The sequence below is a fragment of the Muscardinus avellanarius genome, assembly GCF_963383645.1.
Source record: "Muscardinus avellanarius genome assembly, chromosome: 1".
Classification (NCBI taxonomy): Eukaryota; Metazoa; Chordata; class Mammalia; order Rodentia; family Gliridae; genus Muscardinus; species Muscardinus avellanarius.
Window position 1 is genome coordinate 220,488,325 of NC_137786.1, and position 17,675 is coordinate 220,505,999.

Below are 17,675 nucleotides of genomic sequence, written 5' to 3' on the forward strand. Positions count from 1 at the left end.
GGGAGGCTAAGGTAGGAGGACTACAGGTTTGAGACCAGCCTCAGCAATTTAACAATTTAGCAAGACCCTATATCAAAATAGAAAATAGGGCTGACACAGGAGGATCGTGGGTTTAAGATCAGCCTCAGTAACTTAGCAAGACCCTCAGTGAGTTAGGCCCTGTTTCAAAATAAAATAGGACTAGAGGTTTAGCTCAAAGGTAGAACCCCTCTGGGTTGAATCCCTAGTACCACCAAGGGGGGGAAAAAAAAGTCCAGCATGGTGGTACACATCTGTAATCCTAGTACTTGAGAGGCTAAGTCAGGAGGATTGCAGGTTTGAGGCCAGCCTTTGCAATTTAGTGAAACCCTGTCTCAAAGTAAAAATTAAAAAGTGCTGGGGGTGTTGCTCAGTGATAGTTCAATTCCCAGATCTAAAATAAAAGAAAAAGTAAATAGGGCTGGAAGTGTAACTTGAAGGTAAAAACCCCCTGGGTTCCACCCCCAGTACCACCAAAAAAAAAAAAGCTTTATTTATTTATTTATTTATCTATTTATTTTTGGTACTGGGGATTGAACCCAGGGGCATTCTACCTCCGGGCTACTCTCCCAGACCTATTTTATATTTTATTTGAAAACAGGGTCTCAGTAAGTTGCTGAGAGCCTCAGTAGCTAAGGCTGGCTTTGAACCTGTGTCATCCTCCTGTCTCAGCCTCCCAAGCATAGGGATTGCAAGCGTGCGCCACCACGCCCAGCTATATTGCGGTTTTTATTCTTTATTTTGAGAGTCTTGAAGTCTCACTAAGTAGCTGAGGCTGTCTGCAAACCGCAGTCCTCCTGTCTCAGCCTCCCAAATGCTGGGATTACAAATGTGCACCACCATGCCCAGCTAATAAAATATTTTTTAAAGGCTGGAGGAGCAAGGCATGGTGGTACACAAGCCTGTAATCCCAATACTTGAGAGGCTTTGACAGAGGATTGTAGGTTCAAGGCCAGCCTCAGCAATTTAGTGAGGCCCTAGCAATTTAGCAAGACCTTGTTTCAAAATAAAAAATAAGCTGGGCATGGTGGCACACGCTTGTAATCTCAGTACTTGGGAGGTTGAAACAAGAGGATCAAGGTTTGCCGCCAGCCTCAGCTACTTAGTGAGGCCCTCTGCAACTTAGTGAGACCCTGTTTCAAAATAAAGAATAAATAATGTGGCTGGGGGTGTAGCTCAGAGGTAAAGTGCCCCTGGGTTCAATCCTCAGTACCCCAAACAAAACGGAATAAAACTTGTCAGGGGCAGAGGGACTTTAATAAGCTTTACTCCTAACAGCAGTGGAGGCCTTTCCCCAGGGCCCAGGCTCTGCCACACTCGTCCTCCTGTCCCAGGACCCAGGTTTGAGGAAACGCCCAATGGACACACGAAGACACGGTGGGGGGCCCAGAACAGGTGCCCAGAGATGGTCTGAAAGAGACTCGGTGCTGCGAAAGTGGTAGCTGAGAATAACTTTACTTCCTTCGGGAGGCTGAGGGTGAGGGCGAGGGGGTGCTCATGCAGGCGCCCGAGGGGCTGCAGTCCTGGGGAGGCGGCCGCAGTCCTCCCCGCCCCGGCGCCCCTGTGTCCGCGCCAGGGGTTAATGCTCTGCGGGCGGCGGCTCAGTGGGGCGGGTGGCGCCGCTCGGCCAGGCCCCCGCGGCCCAGCACCTCGCCGCTGAACTGGTAGGTGAGCTTCTTCTTGACCTTCTTCACCTCGCCCGTCTTGCCGTAGTTGCGCAGCGCGCGCGCCATCTTCTGGTAGGTCATCTTCTTGCGGTTGCCCTTCTGGATGCCCCAGCGGTGCGCCAGCGCCTCCTTGTGCTTGGACGAGAACTGGAAGGTGCCCTTGTCCTTGTCCACCCACCAGATGCTGTCCTTCATGTCGCCGCTGCGGAGCAGGTCGAGCAGGAACTGGTACAGGCGGATCTTCTTCTTGCTGCCTGTGGGAGAGGGGCCGGGCGGTGAGGGTGACAGGGACCCCCAACAGGCACGGGAGGCAGGCAGGTCGACAGCGGGACAGCTCCCCGGCCCCTCAGGGGCGCACACACTCCTGCACACCTCCACACACACACTCCTGTTCCCAACCGTTCACACACACACGTGCACACACTCGAACCGCACCAAAACAGGTGTGCACGCCCTCATTTTTGGCAGAGGTACTTGTGCTCACAGCACATCTGTGCTTCTGAACAGGTGCACAGGTGGGAGGTGCTCACAGTCGCCCACAGCAGGTTCACGCACACACGCACACGCGCACACACACACGCAGCTCTGCAGCGTGGCTGCTGGGGTATAGAGGGGCTCAGAGACAGCCGGGGCCAGGTAGGGAGAGAGGGCGGGGGCCTACCTGTTTCCCCGTGCAGGAGGCCGGGCCCAGGCTCCAGGCCATCGGCCTCCCCATCAGAAACCTCCAGTGGGGGGCTGTGCCGCTCGCCCTCCTCCTCATCCGAGCTGGGCTGAGCCGGGGACAGGGACGGGTATGGGAGGCACATCCGGGGCAGGTAGGACACCTGGGAAGGTGGGTAGGGGAGGGGTCTGTGAGGGCCCGCTGAAGGCTCAGAGTTGCTTCAAGGGTCTGCTGAATGAAAGCGGGATAGTTCATGGGGCAGGAAGATTAGGAGGAAAGCTGGGAAAGGTTGGAGGCCACCAGACAGGGTGCAGGTGATGGGACCCAGGGATTGCTGACTCCTGGCCCTCCGCCCTTCCCAGCAGGCCCCTGGCTCAGGACAGGCCTCCAGGGAATGGAACCTCATATATACAAAGCCGTGGCGGGCCTGGCGCTGACCCCGAGAGCAGAGGGGGACAGGAGTCGGCCAGGGAGTTGGCTACAGGAACGCATGGCATTGGAAGTGGGCCCGGGCAGTGGTGGTCAGTGCACAGTAGTAGAGGCCCAGAGAGGTCAGAGCCCCCAGGACAGAAAGGGGTCAGCAGTGGGGGTCGTGCAGAGTGGGGGACAGTAGAGGCCTGTGTTCAGTGATTCTGATGTGTGGGAGGCCGGCATGCAGGGGCTGCAGTCAGCGAGGGCTCCGAGGACCCAGGACGAGGCAGGAGGTGGGGAAGATGGGCGCGCTTGGGGATCATCTAGGAGAGTCTCCATTGAGAGGAGATAAGGGGCGCGGGGTCACGAGGCCAATAGGGGGGTCAGCAGCGGCCGTTGGGGCTCCGGCCGCCGTTGCGCTGGGGGGCAGGAAGCCACGTTGAGTAAGAGCCTGTGTCAGCTTCCTGTGTCGCTGCGGGGCCTCACCACAGGGACGGAGCCGCCGGCACGCACCTGGTGGCCGAGGCTGGCGTGGGGCGGCGCCATGGCGGTGTCCAGGACGTGCATCTGCTCCAGCTCCATGTGACGGTAGAGCTGCTGCAGCTGGGGGGCCTGAACGCTCTGCAGCTCGGTGAAGTGGTTCTCGGGGAAGCTCTCGAACTCGCTGTGCACGTGGTGTGGGTGGAAGTCCCAGTAGTGGTCTGTGGGGCGGGATGGCCAGGCGGGACAGGGTGAGCGGGGGTCGCAACAGCAAGACAGTAGGGGCTCTGAGCAGCGCGGGGGGAGTTTGGGTTAATCATCTCACTGAATGTGCATCTGTTACTTTCCAGGAAAGACGCTGAGGCTTGGAGATTGGACATAATGTGTCCAAGGTCGAAGGCCTCCCCGGTGGCCCCTGTCCTCAGGACCGGTTTATCCCACTTCCTGTGAGGTTACAGGGACACAGGCTTCGGAGTCTCGGCTCTGCCAGGTCCTCGCTCTGGACCTCAGGCACAGGCCTGGGGCTGGCTGGCCTCACCTGACTAGCCTTTATCTTTATTTAATTTGTTTATTTATTTGTGTGTGTGTGTGTGTGTGTGTGTGTGTGTGTGTGTGGTACTGGAGGAGGAACCCAGGGGATTTCTATCTCTGGGCTATACTCCCAGACCCATTTTATATTTTATTTGGAAATAAGGTCTCACTAAATTGCTGAGAGCCTTACTAAGTAGCTGAGGCTGGCTTCGAACCTGTGTGATTCTACTGTCTCAGCCTCCCAAGCGCGGGGATTACAAGCGTGCGCCACCGCCCGGCTCTGACTAGCCTTTATATGCAGATAATTTTTATAGGATGATTGTTAAGGATGGAGATACGTTCATATTTGTAAAAACTCTCAACAACAGGCCCTCCGGGAGAACTAACTCCTCCACCCCAGTTAGACCTCCCAGTTCCCGAGGTCCTTGCTTACACAGTCTCTCTCTCTCTCTCTCTCTCTCTCTCTCTCTCTCTCTCTCTCTCACACACACACACACACACAAACACACACACACACACACACACACACTCAGTCCTTGTCCCATGGTTGAGGTGTGATGGAAAGCCACAGGGCCAACACTCCTCACACCCTCACACCACCAGAACTTGTGCAGACATGACGCTGGCAGCTGCACCTGGGCTCCAGCGAGGCTGCCAGCACCCGCGCTCGCTGGACACCCCCTGTGGGCGCCCTGAGTCTGCAGCGGGGTGCAGCGCAGTCAGGAGCAGCCTCGTGCCCTGGCAACCCAGCTTGGGACTGGGGAAGATTTTCGCCATGGTTTCTCTGGGCACCTTTTCCAGGAACGAGAACTGCCACATGTGTGAGGGACTTCTTGGGCACCATTTGGGGTCTAAAAAAAAGTATAGTATAAAGAGACAAGAGGGAGCTGGGTGTGTTGGCGCATGCTTGTAATCTTTTTTTTTTTTTTTTTTGAAACAGGGTCTCTTAAGCCAGCACAGCTGGCTTCGAACCAGCGTGATCCTCCTGTCTCCGCCTCCCAAGCACGGGGATTACAAGCGTGCGCCACCACGCCCAGCACTAGTCTTTTTATTTTTGTAACAGGGCCTCACTGAGTTGCGAAGGGCCTCACTAAGTAGCTGAGGCTGTCCGCGAACCGCGATCCTCCGGTCTCAGCCTCCCAAATGCTGGGATTACAAGTGTGCGCCATCACGCCTGGCTTTCTTCCTTTCTTAATGTGGACACTGTGAGGTCTGGCCAGAGAGGACAGAGAACAAAGGACCCCAGGAAGCATCAGAAAATGAAAGAAAAACACCTCTAGCCATCTCCCTGCCCACAGCCTCATAAATTCACCTGCTCTGGCCCGGTGCCAGGCCCACCAATTGGAGAAATAACATGACAGCTTTGCTCTCCTTCCTCCCTCCTAACACTCCATACAAGGCCCTGAGCCTGGGAGGAAGGGGTCCGACACTCAAGGACTCTCCCCCGTCGGTTGCCTCCTTCCAGTTTTATCTCTGAATAAAGCCTGTTCCTTACTATCGAGCTGTGCTTTCTCTGTCTCCACGCAGGCCAACACTTAGGGCGCCTGAGGGTGAATCTGGCGGTGCTCTCTACCTCCGAGCTACAACCTCGGCCCTTTTTATTGCTATTATTATTTCTTTGGAGACGAGGTCTCATGAAGTTGCCCAAGATGGCCTTCAACCTGCGATCCTCCCGCCTCAGCCTCCCAAGAACTGGGAGAACCATGGGCCGGTGCCAGAGCACCCAGCTAGAGGACGCGAGTCTCCAGTCCTGCTGACGGTGGCTTTGCTATGTGACCCTAGACAAGACCTTTTTCTCCCTAAACCCAGTCCCCCGTGAGACACACAGCTGGGTAGTTCGGGAACCTGCCACAATGTGAGATCAAGTGAGACTACAGTGCAGGCAGCCGGGTCCACCTCCAGGAGGCGCGCCACTTGGGATCTAGGCGGATCCCAGTTCAGATCCAGGTCCTGCCACCTTCAACGGTGTGCCTCCGGCCTCAATTTCCTCATCCACGTGAGGCTAACGACTCTACCCACTTCTTTGGCCTCTTGTGAGGAGGAAACGAACACCTGCAAAGTGCTCAGCATGGAACCTGGCAAGCCGGGCGTGGCAGCCCACGCTTGTGATCCCAGGACTTGGGAGGCTGAGACAGGAGGATCTCAGGTTGGAGGTCAGCCTCAGCAAGTAATGAGACTCTCGTTTAGGATGGGGTGTAGCTCAGAGGTAGAGTGCCTCTGGATCCACAGTTAGGGAGAGGAAGTGGGGTGGGAACTGGGGAGGGCTCAACAAGTGCTGTGTGTATGTAAGCCTCTCTCACCACGAACTTCGTCAGGATCTGTGATGACAGTGTGCCGATGAAAAAATAAAAAAGGAGCCGGGCATGGCGGCGCACGCTGGTAACCCCCGCGCTTGGGAGGCAGAGACAGGAGGATCGCGCGGGTTCGAAGCCAGCCGCGCGCGCTGGCTTAGGAGACCCTGTTTCCAAATAAAAAATGTAAAAATAGGTCTGGGAGTGTAGCCGGAGGTAGAAGGGCTTCCAGGAACCCCAGTACCACCAAAAATAAATAAAGAAAGAAAGAAAGAAAGAAAGAAAGAAAGAAAGAAAGAAAGAAAGAAGAAAATAGGGTCCCTGGTAGAATTTGAATATACAGAAGCCACTTTTTTTTGGTACTGGGAATTGAACCCAGGGGCGTTCTACCTCCATACTACACCCCAGCTCTGTATTTTATTTATTGGTTTTGAGGATCGAACTCGAGGGCATTCTACCGCTGAACGATACCCCAGCCCTTGTTTGCTTGCTTGGAAACAGGCCTCTCTAGGTTGCTGAGAGTCCCACGAGGTTGCTGAGGCTGTCTTCGAACCTGTGATCCTCATGTCCTAGCCTCCTAAGTACTGGTATTACAGGCATGTGCCACCACACTTGGCTTATTTATTTTGAATCGGGGTTTGGCCAAGTTGCTAGGGGTCTTACTAGGTTGCTAAGGCTGTCCTCAAACCTGAAATCCTTTCTCAGCCTCCTTACTATTCCTGAGATTATAGGCATGTGCCCCCAGGCCTAGTTTATTTTATTTTGAAACAGGGTTTTGCTAAGTTTCTGAGGCTTCATGAAGTTGCTAAAGCTGATGTCAAATCTACAACTGTCCTGTCTCCGCCTCCCAAAAGTATTTGGACTCCAGGTGTGCGCCACCGTGGCTGTCTTAACAGCGACTTTCTGTGTCTGTGTCTGTGTGTGTGGTACTGGGGGTTGAACCCAGAGGCATGCTATCTCTGAGCAACACCTCTAGCCCCATTTATTATTTTTCTTTTAGTGGTACTAGGGGTGGAACCCAGAGGCTTTCTACCTCTGGGCTATACTCCCAGACCTTTTTTATATTTTATTTGGAAACAGGGTCTCACTAAGTTGCTGAGAGCCTCACTAAGTAGCTGAGGCTGGCTTCGAACCTGTGCGATCCTCCTGTCTCAGCCTCCCAAGCACGGGGATTATAAGCGTGTGCCACCACGCCCGGCTAGCCCCATCTATTTTTATATTTTTATTGTATTGTGGTACTGGGGATGGAACCCCGGGGCATTCTACATTCGAGCTACATCCCCAGACCTATTTTTTTATTCTTTATTTTGAAACAGGATCTCACTAAGTTGCAAAGGGCCTCACTAAGTAGCTGAGGCTGGCCGCGAACCTGCGATCCTTCTGTCTCAGCGTCCCAAGTACTGAGGTTACAGGTGCGCACCACCGTACCTGGCTCAGCAGTCATTTTTAATACGTTTCCTTCCTCTCATCCAGACTACCTGCTGCCTTAATCAGTAGGCCAGAGAAATAGTTTTTCTGTTTTGTTTTGTTGTTGTTGTTTTGGCTTTTTTTTTTTTTTTTTTTTTTTTGGTGCTGGAGATTGAACCCAGGGGCATCCTATCTCCAAGCTACACCCCCAGCCCTATTTTTCTTCTTTATTTGGAAACAGAATCTCACTAAGTTCCAGAGGGCCTCACTAAGTAGCTGAGGCTGGCCATGAACCCGGATCCTACTGTCTCAGCCTCTCAAGTACTGGGATTACAAGCGTGCGCCACCACGCCCTGCTCAGAGAAATAGTTTTGGTGGACCTGACTGTCTGTGGCTTTTTCCCAGAGCCTGGAGATGGGGCCCCAGCACTGTACCCTGAGGGCAGGGCCTAGGGAGAAGGAACACCTCTGTGTTCCCCGCTCCTAGCTTCATCCTGAACCCAACCTAGTGAGACCCTGGTACAAAAATAAATAGTAAGCCATGCATGGTGGTGCAGACCTATGATCCCAGTACTTGGGAGGCTGAGACAAGAGGATCCCAGGTTCGAGGATAGCCTCAGCAAGCAGTGAGATTTTCATCAATGTAGCAAGACCCTATTTCAAATAAAAAATAGGGCTGAGGTTTTAGCTGAGAGGTAGACTGCTTCTGAGTTCAATCCCCAGTACCAAAACAAAACAATAACAAAAACAATAAAGAGTCAGGATCCAAACTCACTTGTATCTAACCTTAGGGCCTGAACCTTCACGGCTACACCACACTACCTCTGAAGAACAAAGCTATTAGTGATTAAGTAAGACCTGCAGTGACCTTAATAATAAAGCTTTAAGTCAAACCTGTGGGGACCTGAGAGACTTAGCTGACTGCTTTTCACTCCCAGACCTATTTTTTTATAATTTATTTGGAAACAGGGTCTCTTAAGACAGCGAGGCTGACTTCGAACCTGCGCGATCCTCCTGTCTCCGCCTCCCAAGCGTGGGGATTACAAGCGTGCGGCACCACGCCAGGCTAGGTGACTGTGCTTATCTGCGTGTCCACCACCACCCACCACTCATCACCCATTATCTATCCACCCATCATCCATCACCCATCATCCATCCATCACCCATCACCCATCTGTCACTCATCACTTATCATCCATCCATCCCCAACTCCCATCACCCATTATCCATCACCCATCACCTGTCATGTTTCACCCATCACCATCATCTATCACCCATCATCCATTCATTACCCATAACCTATCATACACCACCCATCACCTGTCATGTATCACCTATCACCTGTCATCCATCCATCATCCATCACCCACCATCACCCATCCATCATCCCTCACCTGTCATTCATCCATCCATCACCCATCACTATCATCCATCACCCATCATCATCCACTCATCCATCCATCATGCATCACCCATCATCCATCCATCCATCATCCATCATCCATCATTCATCCATCTATCACCCATCACCCATCATCACCCATCACCCATCATCCATCACCCGTCATTCATCACTCATCACCCATTATCCACTCTTGCTCTCTTACTTCCTCCTTCTAAACTAACTCTCATCCTGGAACCAAAGTCCCTATTCAAACTCAGTTGTCACCAAAACAAAAATAAAATAAGATTCAAAACAACTCAAGGCACCCACACAAAATTAAGTCTTCAGAGTCATTCGGCTGACCTTATCTCCTAGAACAGAAACCCCAGCCTCAAAGCAGGGCTCCCCCAGCAGAGCAAAAGTGCAATTAAAACAGAGAAGATGAGGAATCAAGAAAGAAGGAGCCAGGAAAGCCGGGCGTGATGGCGCACGCTTGTAATCTCAGTACTTGGGAGGCTGAGGCCAGAGGATCACAGGCTTGTGGCCAGCCTCAGCTACCCAGTGAGGTCCTCCACAACGTATGGAGACTCTGTTTCCAAATGAATAATAAAAAATAGGGCTGAGGCTGTTGCTCAGAGGTAAAATGCTCCTAGGTTCAATCCCTAGTACCGCAAGAAAAGGAAGAAAAAGAAGGAGAAGGAGAAGGAGAAAGAAAAGAAGAAAGAAGCCGGGTATGGTGGCACACGCTTGTAATCCCAGCATTCAGGAGGCTGAGACCAGAGGATGGCGGTTCGCAGACAGCCTCAGCTACTTAGTGAGGCCCTCTGCAACTTAGACCATGCTTCAAAATAAAGAATAAAAAAATAGAACAGGGGTTGTAGCTCGAAGGTCAAATGCCCCTGGCAAAAAAAAAAGAAAGAAAGAAAAAGAAAAAGAAAGGGAGAAAGAAAGCCAAGAAAAATATGCAGGAAGCCACAGGCCACTGCACTAGGGCTGCTGGGGCCCAGCCCTCCTGAAATCTATTCACAAGTAGACAGTGAGGCCAGAGCCCAGGCTTCCTGGAGCTCTTCACCCTCTACCTTGTACCCTTACTATTCAGGCTTTTATTTTTTATTTTTTAATTGTTTTTATTTTTTGCTGCTGGGAATTGAACCCAAGGAGGTTCTACCTCTGAGCTACACCTCCAGCCGTTTTTAAATTTTTTTATATATATTTTGAAACAGGGCCTCAAGCCGGACGTGGTGGTGCACGCTTGTAATCCCCACGCTTGGGAGAAAGAGACAGGAAGATTACGCTGGTTCAAAGTCAGCCTCTCTGGCTTAAGAGACCCTGTTTCCAAATAAAAATATAAAATAGGTCTGTGAGTGTAGCCCGGAGGTAAAAGGGTTTCCAGGAACCCCAGTACCACCAAAAAAAAAAAAAAAGTAAAGAAAAGAGAAAGAAAGAAAGAAAGAAAGAAAGAAAGAAAGAAAGAAAGAAAGAAAGAAAGAAAGGAGCAGGGTCTCAAGTTGCTGAGACTGGCTGCGAATCCTCTTGTCTCAGCCTCCCAAGAACTGGGATTACAAACATGCATCACCACACCCGGCTGCTTAATTTTTATTTTTTGGTACTAGGGACTAAACCAATGGGCATTCTAACTCTAAGCTATACCCTCAGCCTTATTTTATTTTATTTTATTTAAAACAAGGCCTCACTAATCCAGGCATGGTGGCACACTCTTGTAATCCCGTACTTGGGAGGCTGAGACAGGAGGATCGCACAAGTTTGAAGCTAGCCTCAGATTCTTAGTGAGGCTCTCAGCAACTTAGTGAGACCCTGTTTCAAATAAAATATAAAATAGGTCAGGGGCAAAGACCAGAGGTCGAGGCCCCTGGGTTCCATCCCCAGGACCACAAAAAAAAAAAAAAAAAAAATAGGGCTGGGAAGTAGCTCAGAGGTAGAATGCCCCTTGGTTCCATCCCCAGTACTGAGGTGGGGGGAACAAGGCCTCACTAAATTGCCGAGGGTCTCGCTAAGTTGCTGAGACTGGCCTCAAACCTGTGATCCTTCTGTTTTAGACTCCCAAGAACTGGGATTACACTCATGCACCACCACAACCAGCCTGATATATGTATTAGAGGAACAGGTCAGCACAAGGTAGTTTGCTAGGTGGATGGAAAGACAGAAAGGATCGCCAGGCGTGGTGGCGCACGCTTGTAATCCCCGCGCTTGGGAGGCAGAGACAGGAGGATCGCCGCAGGTTCCAAGCCAGCTGCACGCACTGGTTTAGGAGACCCTGTTTCCAAGTAAAAATGTAAAAATAGGTCTGGGAGTGTAGCCCGGAGGTAGAAGGGCTTCCAGGAACCCCAGTACCACCAAAAAATAAATAAATAAATTTAATCTAAAATATTAGTGTTGAGATGGACATGGCGATGCATGCTCGTAATTTCAGTACTCGGGAGGCTGAGACAGGAGAATCGCACAGGTTCGAAGCCAGCCGCATGCGCTGGTTTAGGAGACCCTGTTTCCAAATAAAAATGTAAAAATAGGTCTGGGAGTGTAGCCCGGAGGTAGAAGGGCTTCCAGGAACCCCAGTACCACCAAAAAAAAAAAAAAAAAAAAAAGACAGAAAGGATGGTGAGTGGGTGATTAAATGGGTACATGAATAAATTGATGGATAGATAATGGTTCATGGTGCCAAAGGGTGAAAGAGTGTATGAAAATCTGTATGGATGGATGGAAAGAACCGTACTTTGCAACTCTACTAGCTACATCATAAATAGCAAATTCTATCACGCCCAGTAGGATGACGACTATAAACACCTGTAATCCCAGTACTTGGGAGGCTGAGACAGGAGGATTGCAGGTTCACAGCCAACCTCAGCAATTTAGCGAGGCCCTCAGAGACTTAGTGTGACCCAGTTTCAAAATAAAAGAATAAATGCGCCACCTCCACAACTTAGTGAGACCTTGTTTCAAAATAAAGAATAAAAAATAGGGCTGAGGGTGAGACTCAGAGGTAGAATGACCCTGGGCCAATGCTACAAAAAAAAAAAAAAATTAAAAGATTGGGCTAGGGTTTTAGCTTGGAGGTAGAATGCTCTAGATTATAACACACACACACACACACACAGTGTCACAAACCCAGGAGCAATGGCACACACCTGTAATCCCAGAGCTTGGGTGGCTGAGACAGCAGGAGGAGCACAGATTTGAAGCCAGCCGCAGCAATTTAGTAAGGCTCTCAGCAACTTAGCAAAAACCTGTTCTAAAGATAAAATAGGGAGCTGGGAGCAGTGGCGCATACTTGTAATCCCAGCATCGGGGAGGCTGAGACAGGAGGATCGCGATTCACGGACAGCCTCAGCTACTTAGTGAGGCCCTTTGCAACTCAGTGAGACCCTGTTTCAAAACAGAATAAAAAATAGGGCTGAGCTGGGCGTGGTGGCGCACGCTTGTAAACCCCACGCTTGGGAGGCGGAGACAGGAGGATCGCGCAGGTTCAAAGCCAGCCTTGCTGGTTTAAGAGACCCTGTTTCCAAATAAAAATAAAAATAAAAATAAAAAATAGGTGTCTAGGAGTGTAGCCTGGAGGTAGAAGGGTTTCCAGAAACTCCAGTACCACCAAAAAAAAAAAAAAAAAAATAGGGCTGTGGGTGTAGTCTGGAGGTAGAATGCCCCTGGGTTCAAGCCCCAGTACCAAAAGTATCACTACCTAAAAATGTGGGCACCGAACACAGGCAGGAGTCGGTGGGAGGAGGGGGTGTCTCCTCCTAGAGTCTTCAGACCAGACCTCCCAACAGGCTTCTGGAAGGGGCCGCACAGACACCCAGACCGGCAAGGGTGATGGGCAGGGTGGGCAGACAGGCCTGGGCATCCAGTTGGAGGCAGGGCCCTCGCTGAGCTTGCTGGGCTATTCCACCAGGGGGCGCCCTCCTCGCGCCCTCCTCACGCCCAGAGGGGCCGCCCGTCCTGGTGCCTGGTGTCTGGGTCACCCAAACCTGGATCTCCATCCTGAAGCAGGAAGCCAGAGACGGAGTTGAATGAGGGAGACTTTCTCTTCGTTGTCTGGGATTTCCATGGGGAGTGTATTTCTTGTATAATTATAAAAGGTAGTAGTGCATGGCTGTGATCCCAGCTACTCAGGAGGCTGAGGCAGGAGGGTACAAGTTGGAGGACAGCCTGGGCAACTTAGGGAAATCCTGTCTCAAATTTAAAAAATAGAAAGGGTGGGGGATACGGCTCGGTAGTAGAGGGCTTGCCTGGTGTGCACGAGGCTGGGGTTCAATCCCCAGTACCAATAAAACCCAACAACAATAACAACAAAAATCTTCAACCAGCCAACAACAAAAAACCAACCAACCAACAACAACAAAAATGAAAGTGGTTATTTATTTAAAAACCTCTCTAGCCCTGGTGTCTAGAAGTCTATGTGTCCCCAGACGTGGCCTTGAGGCGAATCCCCCACCTGGCCCAGGGCCTGGGACAGCTTCCAGGTGGTCTCATGATGGATGCCAGCCCTGAGTTCCGGGCGATGTCTTTCTCAAGGTTTGGCGCCCTACTGAGAAAGCCCTAAACAAGGACCTGCTCCCACGCCTGCGCGCTTTTGCCCTCTGGGGTGTAGACAACCTGCGTCTTCAGGACCAGACACCCTGGAGACTCCCTACGAGGACTCATCCTGTCGCCATAACCAGCTACCCCGCCTTTGGTTGGGGTGTCCACATCAATATACCTAGATCTCCTGTAAGTGACCTCTCAGTGCCCTACCCAGGCCCAGGCTCCTAGCGCCCCTCTCCTAGAATTTGCTTCAGGAAGGAGGCTGGGCCTCGGGGCGGACGGTTAGACTCAGACTGAAGGGTCCCCTGGCCCGGGCCTTTTCCTGTCCCACCCCAGCTAACTAGGGGCCTGTGCTGCGGGCCACGGGATCTTCAGAGGCCCTCAGAGTTCTCAACCAGGGGGATTTTGTGTGCACATACACACACCCTGGCCTTCAGCCATGTGTGGATATTTCAGTTGTGGCAAGGCTGCCGGCATGGAGAAGGGGCTGAGGTTCTGCTAAGCCCCCCGACAGTGCACGGGACGGTCCCCAAGCAGAATTACCCAGCCCCGGGTGTCAGTGCCGCCACAGGTGAACAACTTTCCCGGCCACACGCAGCAGAGAGTGCAGAGCACCAGGATTCTGAGATGAAAGGGTGACAAGAACACAGAGGAAGAGGGGGGATTGGAGGAGCTGGGGGGAGACGGAAAAGCACTGGACTTGGACAGACCCACGGCATTCCACCGCCACGGACCTGTCAAGCCTCAGCACCCTAAGTCTCCGTGCTCCGAGGTAAGAGGTCTGCAAAGACTGGACGAGGTCCAGTGGAAGATTAACCTTGTCCCTGACCCAGGAAGATGCTGGCTAGCAAGGGGTGGTGGGCCGGGGATGACCCCCAGAGGTAACCAGACTTCCAAAGAAGGCGGGAGGGCACCCGGGAGGGCCGGAAGTGAAGTGGGGGCGGCCCGACTCACCTCCATGGCTCTCCCCATCACTGTTGAGATAGGAGTAGTATTCGTGCGCCTGGCGTTGGTACAGGTCCGTGTCGTAGGGAACAAGGTCTTCTGTTGGCTGCTGAGAAAGGAGGGTGTCAGGACCTGGTCTGTGGGTGCCCCCGGCCCCCAGTGTGCAGCATCCATACCACCCTCCCTGGCCCAGGAGTTGCGTGGGGTCTGTGGCTGTCCCTAGAGGTCAGGGCCACAGGGAATGGGGCAGCGGCCCCAGGAGAGCTAAAAGGGGGGTCAGGTCTCCACAGCCCCGGGTGTGGCTTGGAACTGGGGCATCCCCGAGGCTCGGGTGCTGAAGGCTTGGTCCCCATGCTGCGGTGTCCAGAGGCAGGGCTTTGGGGGAGAGACTGAAAGGAGCCGTTGATGGGGCCATCACTGACTGGACCATTGGAAGGAGGCGGGGACTGTAGGAGGTGGGGCCTGTGTCCTTGGGGCATGCCCTTGGGGACTATATCTTTTGTTTGGGGGGGAAGGCTTCTGGAGGGTTGAACCCAGGGGCATTCCATCTCCAAGCTACACCCCCAGCCCTTTTAATTTTTTATTTTGAAACAGGGTCTTGCTAAGTTGCTGAGTCTGGCCTCGAACCTGTGATCCTCCAGTCTTAGCCTTCCAAGTAACTGGATTACAGGAGTGGCCGCCATGCCCAGCTGGTGACTCTTTCTTGTTCCCGCCCCTCCCTTCCCTCCTCCCTCCCTCTCTGCTTCCCAGCTGCCCTGATGTGCCCACCACACCCTCCTGCGATGGCCATGAGTTCTGCCTCACCACAGCCCAAAGCCATGGAGCCTGCGACCCTGTACCAAAACCATGAGCCAAAATACAGCTTTCCTCCTTTACCTCATTTTTCTCCAGTATTTTGTCACAGCCACGAAAAGCTAACATCGGCCCTCACACTCGCACGCTCACACATGTGGGCCCAGGTCATGACCCCACACGTACCTTCTCCTGGACACACTGATGCACCTGTTTCCCCCAAACATACACACCCTCCTTGTGACACACTTACAACCCCAGCCCCTCACACGCACGCACACTCACACTCTCATAGGCCTACACACATACACACACACACACACACACACACACACACACGCCTCCACCCCCACCCTCAGGGCCACTCGCACTCACTCACACAGCCACCTGCATGACGCCTGTGTGCACACCCTGCACTGCAGCCCTCGACACACGCTCACACTGAAGCCTTCCACAGAGCCGCCCAGGCTCCCTGGCACGAGCAGTCCTCCCCGCAGCCTGCCCGGGCCACCACAGGACTGTCAAACCGCTTCCTACAGAGCCCCCGGCAGGCTTTGGGGCCGAGGGTCAGGGGGCCCTGATCCCCCAAGCCCCTCCGCCATCCTCTCCAGCACCCTCATGGACACTCCCTTCACCTCCTCCTCCTCCCCCTCCTCCCTGTGCTCCTCTCCCTCCTCACTCACTCCTCCCTGTCCTCCTCCTTCTCCCCTTTTCCTCCCCTCCTCCTCTCCCTCCTCGTCTCCCTCCTCCCTCCACCCTGGCTCCCTGGCTTAGGCACAGGGACATATTGCCTTCCCAACAGTCATGGGGCCTCCCCCACCCCCGCAGTGTGGTCCCAGGGATTGCACAACCATGGCCGAGGGCCTTGGGCTGGTTTTGGGGCAGGGGCTGTTTTGGGGCAGGGGCTGCTTTGGAGCCCCCCTCTCAGAGGCTGCTTGGAGTGGCTCCAGCTGCAACTCAGTGAATCTGTCCCTGCCCGCTGTCTGTTGTCGGGGCTGAGAGGTCAAGGGTCAGAGGTGGGGTGGCCGAGCCCTGGGCCTGGGGCTTCCCAGAGGCAGAGTGGGCTCTTGCAAGGACAGCTTTCATCTCTTGCCTGTCCCTGGCACCTTCGTGGTCTTAGGCGGGGTAAGGGGACCAGGGTGGGTGAGGGATGGCAGGGCAGCTGCCCAGTCCAGTCTGTGTCAGGCCAAACAAGGGCAGGAGCCCGGCACGGAGCCGGCTGCCTGGCTTCCAGGCAGCGGCAGGATGTCTGCTGTGATGTCAGGCCTGGGGGGCCTCGGCTCAGCGGGAAGGGGAGGGGAGCTGCCTCCGGGCAGGAAAGCCAACTCAGATGGGTGAGCCCTGCCAGGCTCTCCCAACCCCAAGAGGACATGGGGTGAGAGGGGGAGAAGCATCCTCTCCCTCCCAAGGACCCCAGTCTGACACCTGCCTGGGCCGCAACTGTCAGGACAGTGCAGAGCAGTGGGGGTCGGCTCGGCCTGCCCTCTCCTGTCCCCTGGGACTCCCCAGACCAAGTGTCTGTCCTTGTGCCCTCGCTCCAATCCAGTGCTCAACCCAGGTCCCACCCCAGCCCCAATCTCAGCCGCAGCTGGGGCCCAGCTTTGTCCCCCGCCTGCCTCTCCCCAAACTCCAGCCCAGGCGCCAACCCCAGCTGCAAAGTCTCTGTCACTCCAGCTCCTGCCGCCCCAGGCGCTGCCCCGGCCTCTCGACCCGTAGGCCAAGGCCCAGACGCTCTGGTCAATAACCATGTTCCCTGGGCCAGTCCTCAGGCTGGGCATTGTGAGCCTTGGGGTCCATCGTCGATGGTCTCCAGGAGCCCCCAGGTCACAGGCTGAGACCTCTACCCACTGCCTCCTGCCCTCTGCTCCTCGCTGCCCTGGGCACTGGCCTCCCACCAAGCCCAAATCCCCATCTCCTCCTTCTCTCTGCTGCCACCCTCACCATCCCCAGCCCAGCACCCTGCCCTGGAGCTCCGGCCTGCCTCAGCCTCATCTATAAATAACTGTTCAGGCCCCAGCGATCACAGCCCACCAGGGGCCCAGCCCTCGGCCCGCTGGGGCGTGCTCTGAGGAAGCCGATGGCCCCTCGCTGGGTCTTGTAGGGCCAGGAGCTCCAGGGAGGAAACACTGGCTTCCCACTGATAGCGAGCGGAGGGCAGCGGTGGGCTGGCGCTAGCTCAGCGGGCAGCCAGGCAGCCTCCGAGGGCCCAGGCTGCGCCCGAGGAGGACTCCCGGTACTCACAGGGGGGACGAGGGGAAACCCTTCCATTTTGCACGCCTGTAACATCCAGCCGAGCTCCGAGTCGGTCAGATCCCCTGCCTCGGTGGGGGCCAGTGCGGAGCCCCTCGGATGGGGTGCCCCGTCGGGGGGCTGGCTGGACGGTGGTCGCGGGGTGGACGCAGGGCTCGGGCCTGCCCCCGAGCTACAGGAGCCCTGGGTGAGCCCCCTCCCTCGACATTGCAGGGCCAGCTCAAGTTCCTGATTTTATCGAAGGGCCTGGGTTGGGAGATAGTCCCCTTGGGGTGACATCACCACCCCAGCCCGTTTGCATAA

General features: G+C 54.0%; 1 protein-coding gene across 5 annotated transcripts; it reads right to left on the minus strand.

The window, feature by feature from the left end:
* Positions 1-1,619: 1,619 nt before the first annotated feature.
* SPI1 (Spi-1 proto-oncogene) lies at positions 1,620-17,408 on the minus strand (the record flags this gene model as incomplete). 5 transcript variants are annotated; one of them, XM_080697405.1, is made up of 5 exons in its annotated part: positions 1,620-1,939; positions 2,347-2,509; positions 3,271-3,458; positions 14,340-14,436; positions 17,364-17,408. In XM_080697405.1, the coding sequence occupies 5 exons, from the start codon at positions 17,406-17,408 to the stop codon at positions 1,620-1,622; spliced, it is 813 nt and encodes a 270-aa protein (XP_080553531.1). The 5 variants fall into 5 exon arrangements, with proteins under 5 accessions (XP_080553531.1, XP_080553528.1, XP_080553530.1 ...); XM_080697402.1 differs by having other exon boundaries at positions 3,271-3,524; XM_080697404.1 differs by having other exon boundaries at positions 14,340-14,439.
* Positions 17,409-17,675: the final 267 nt, after the last annotated feature.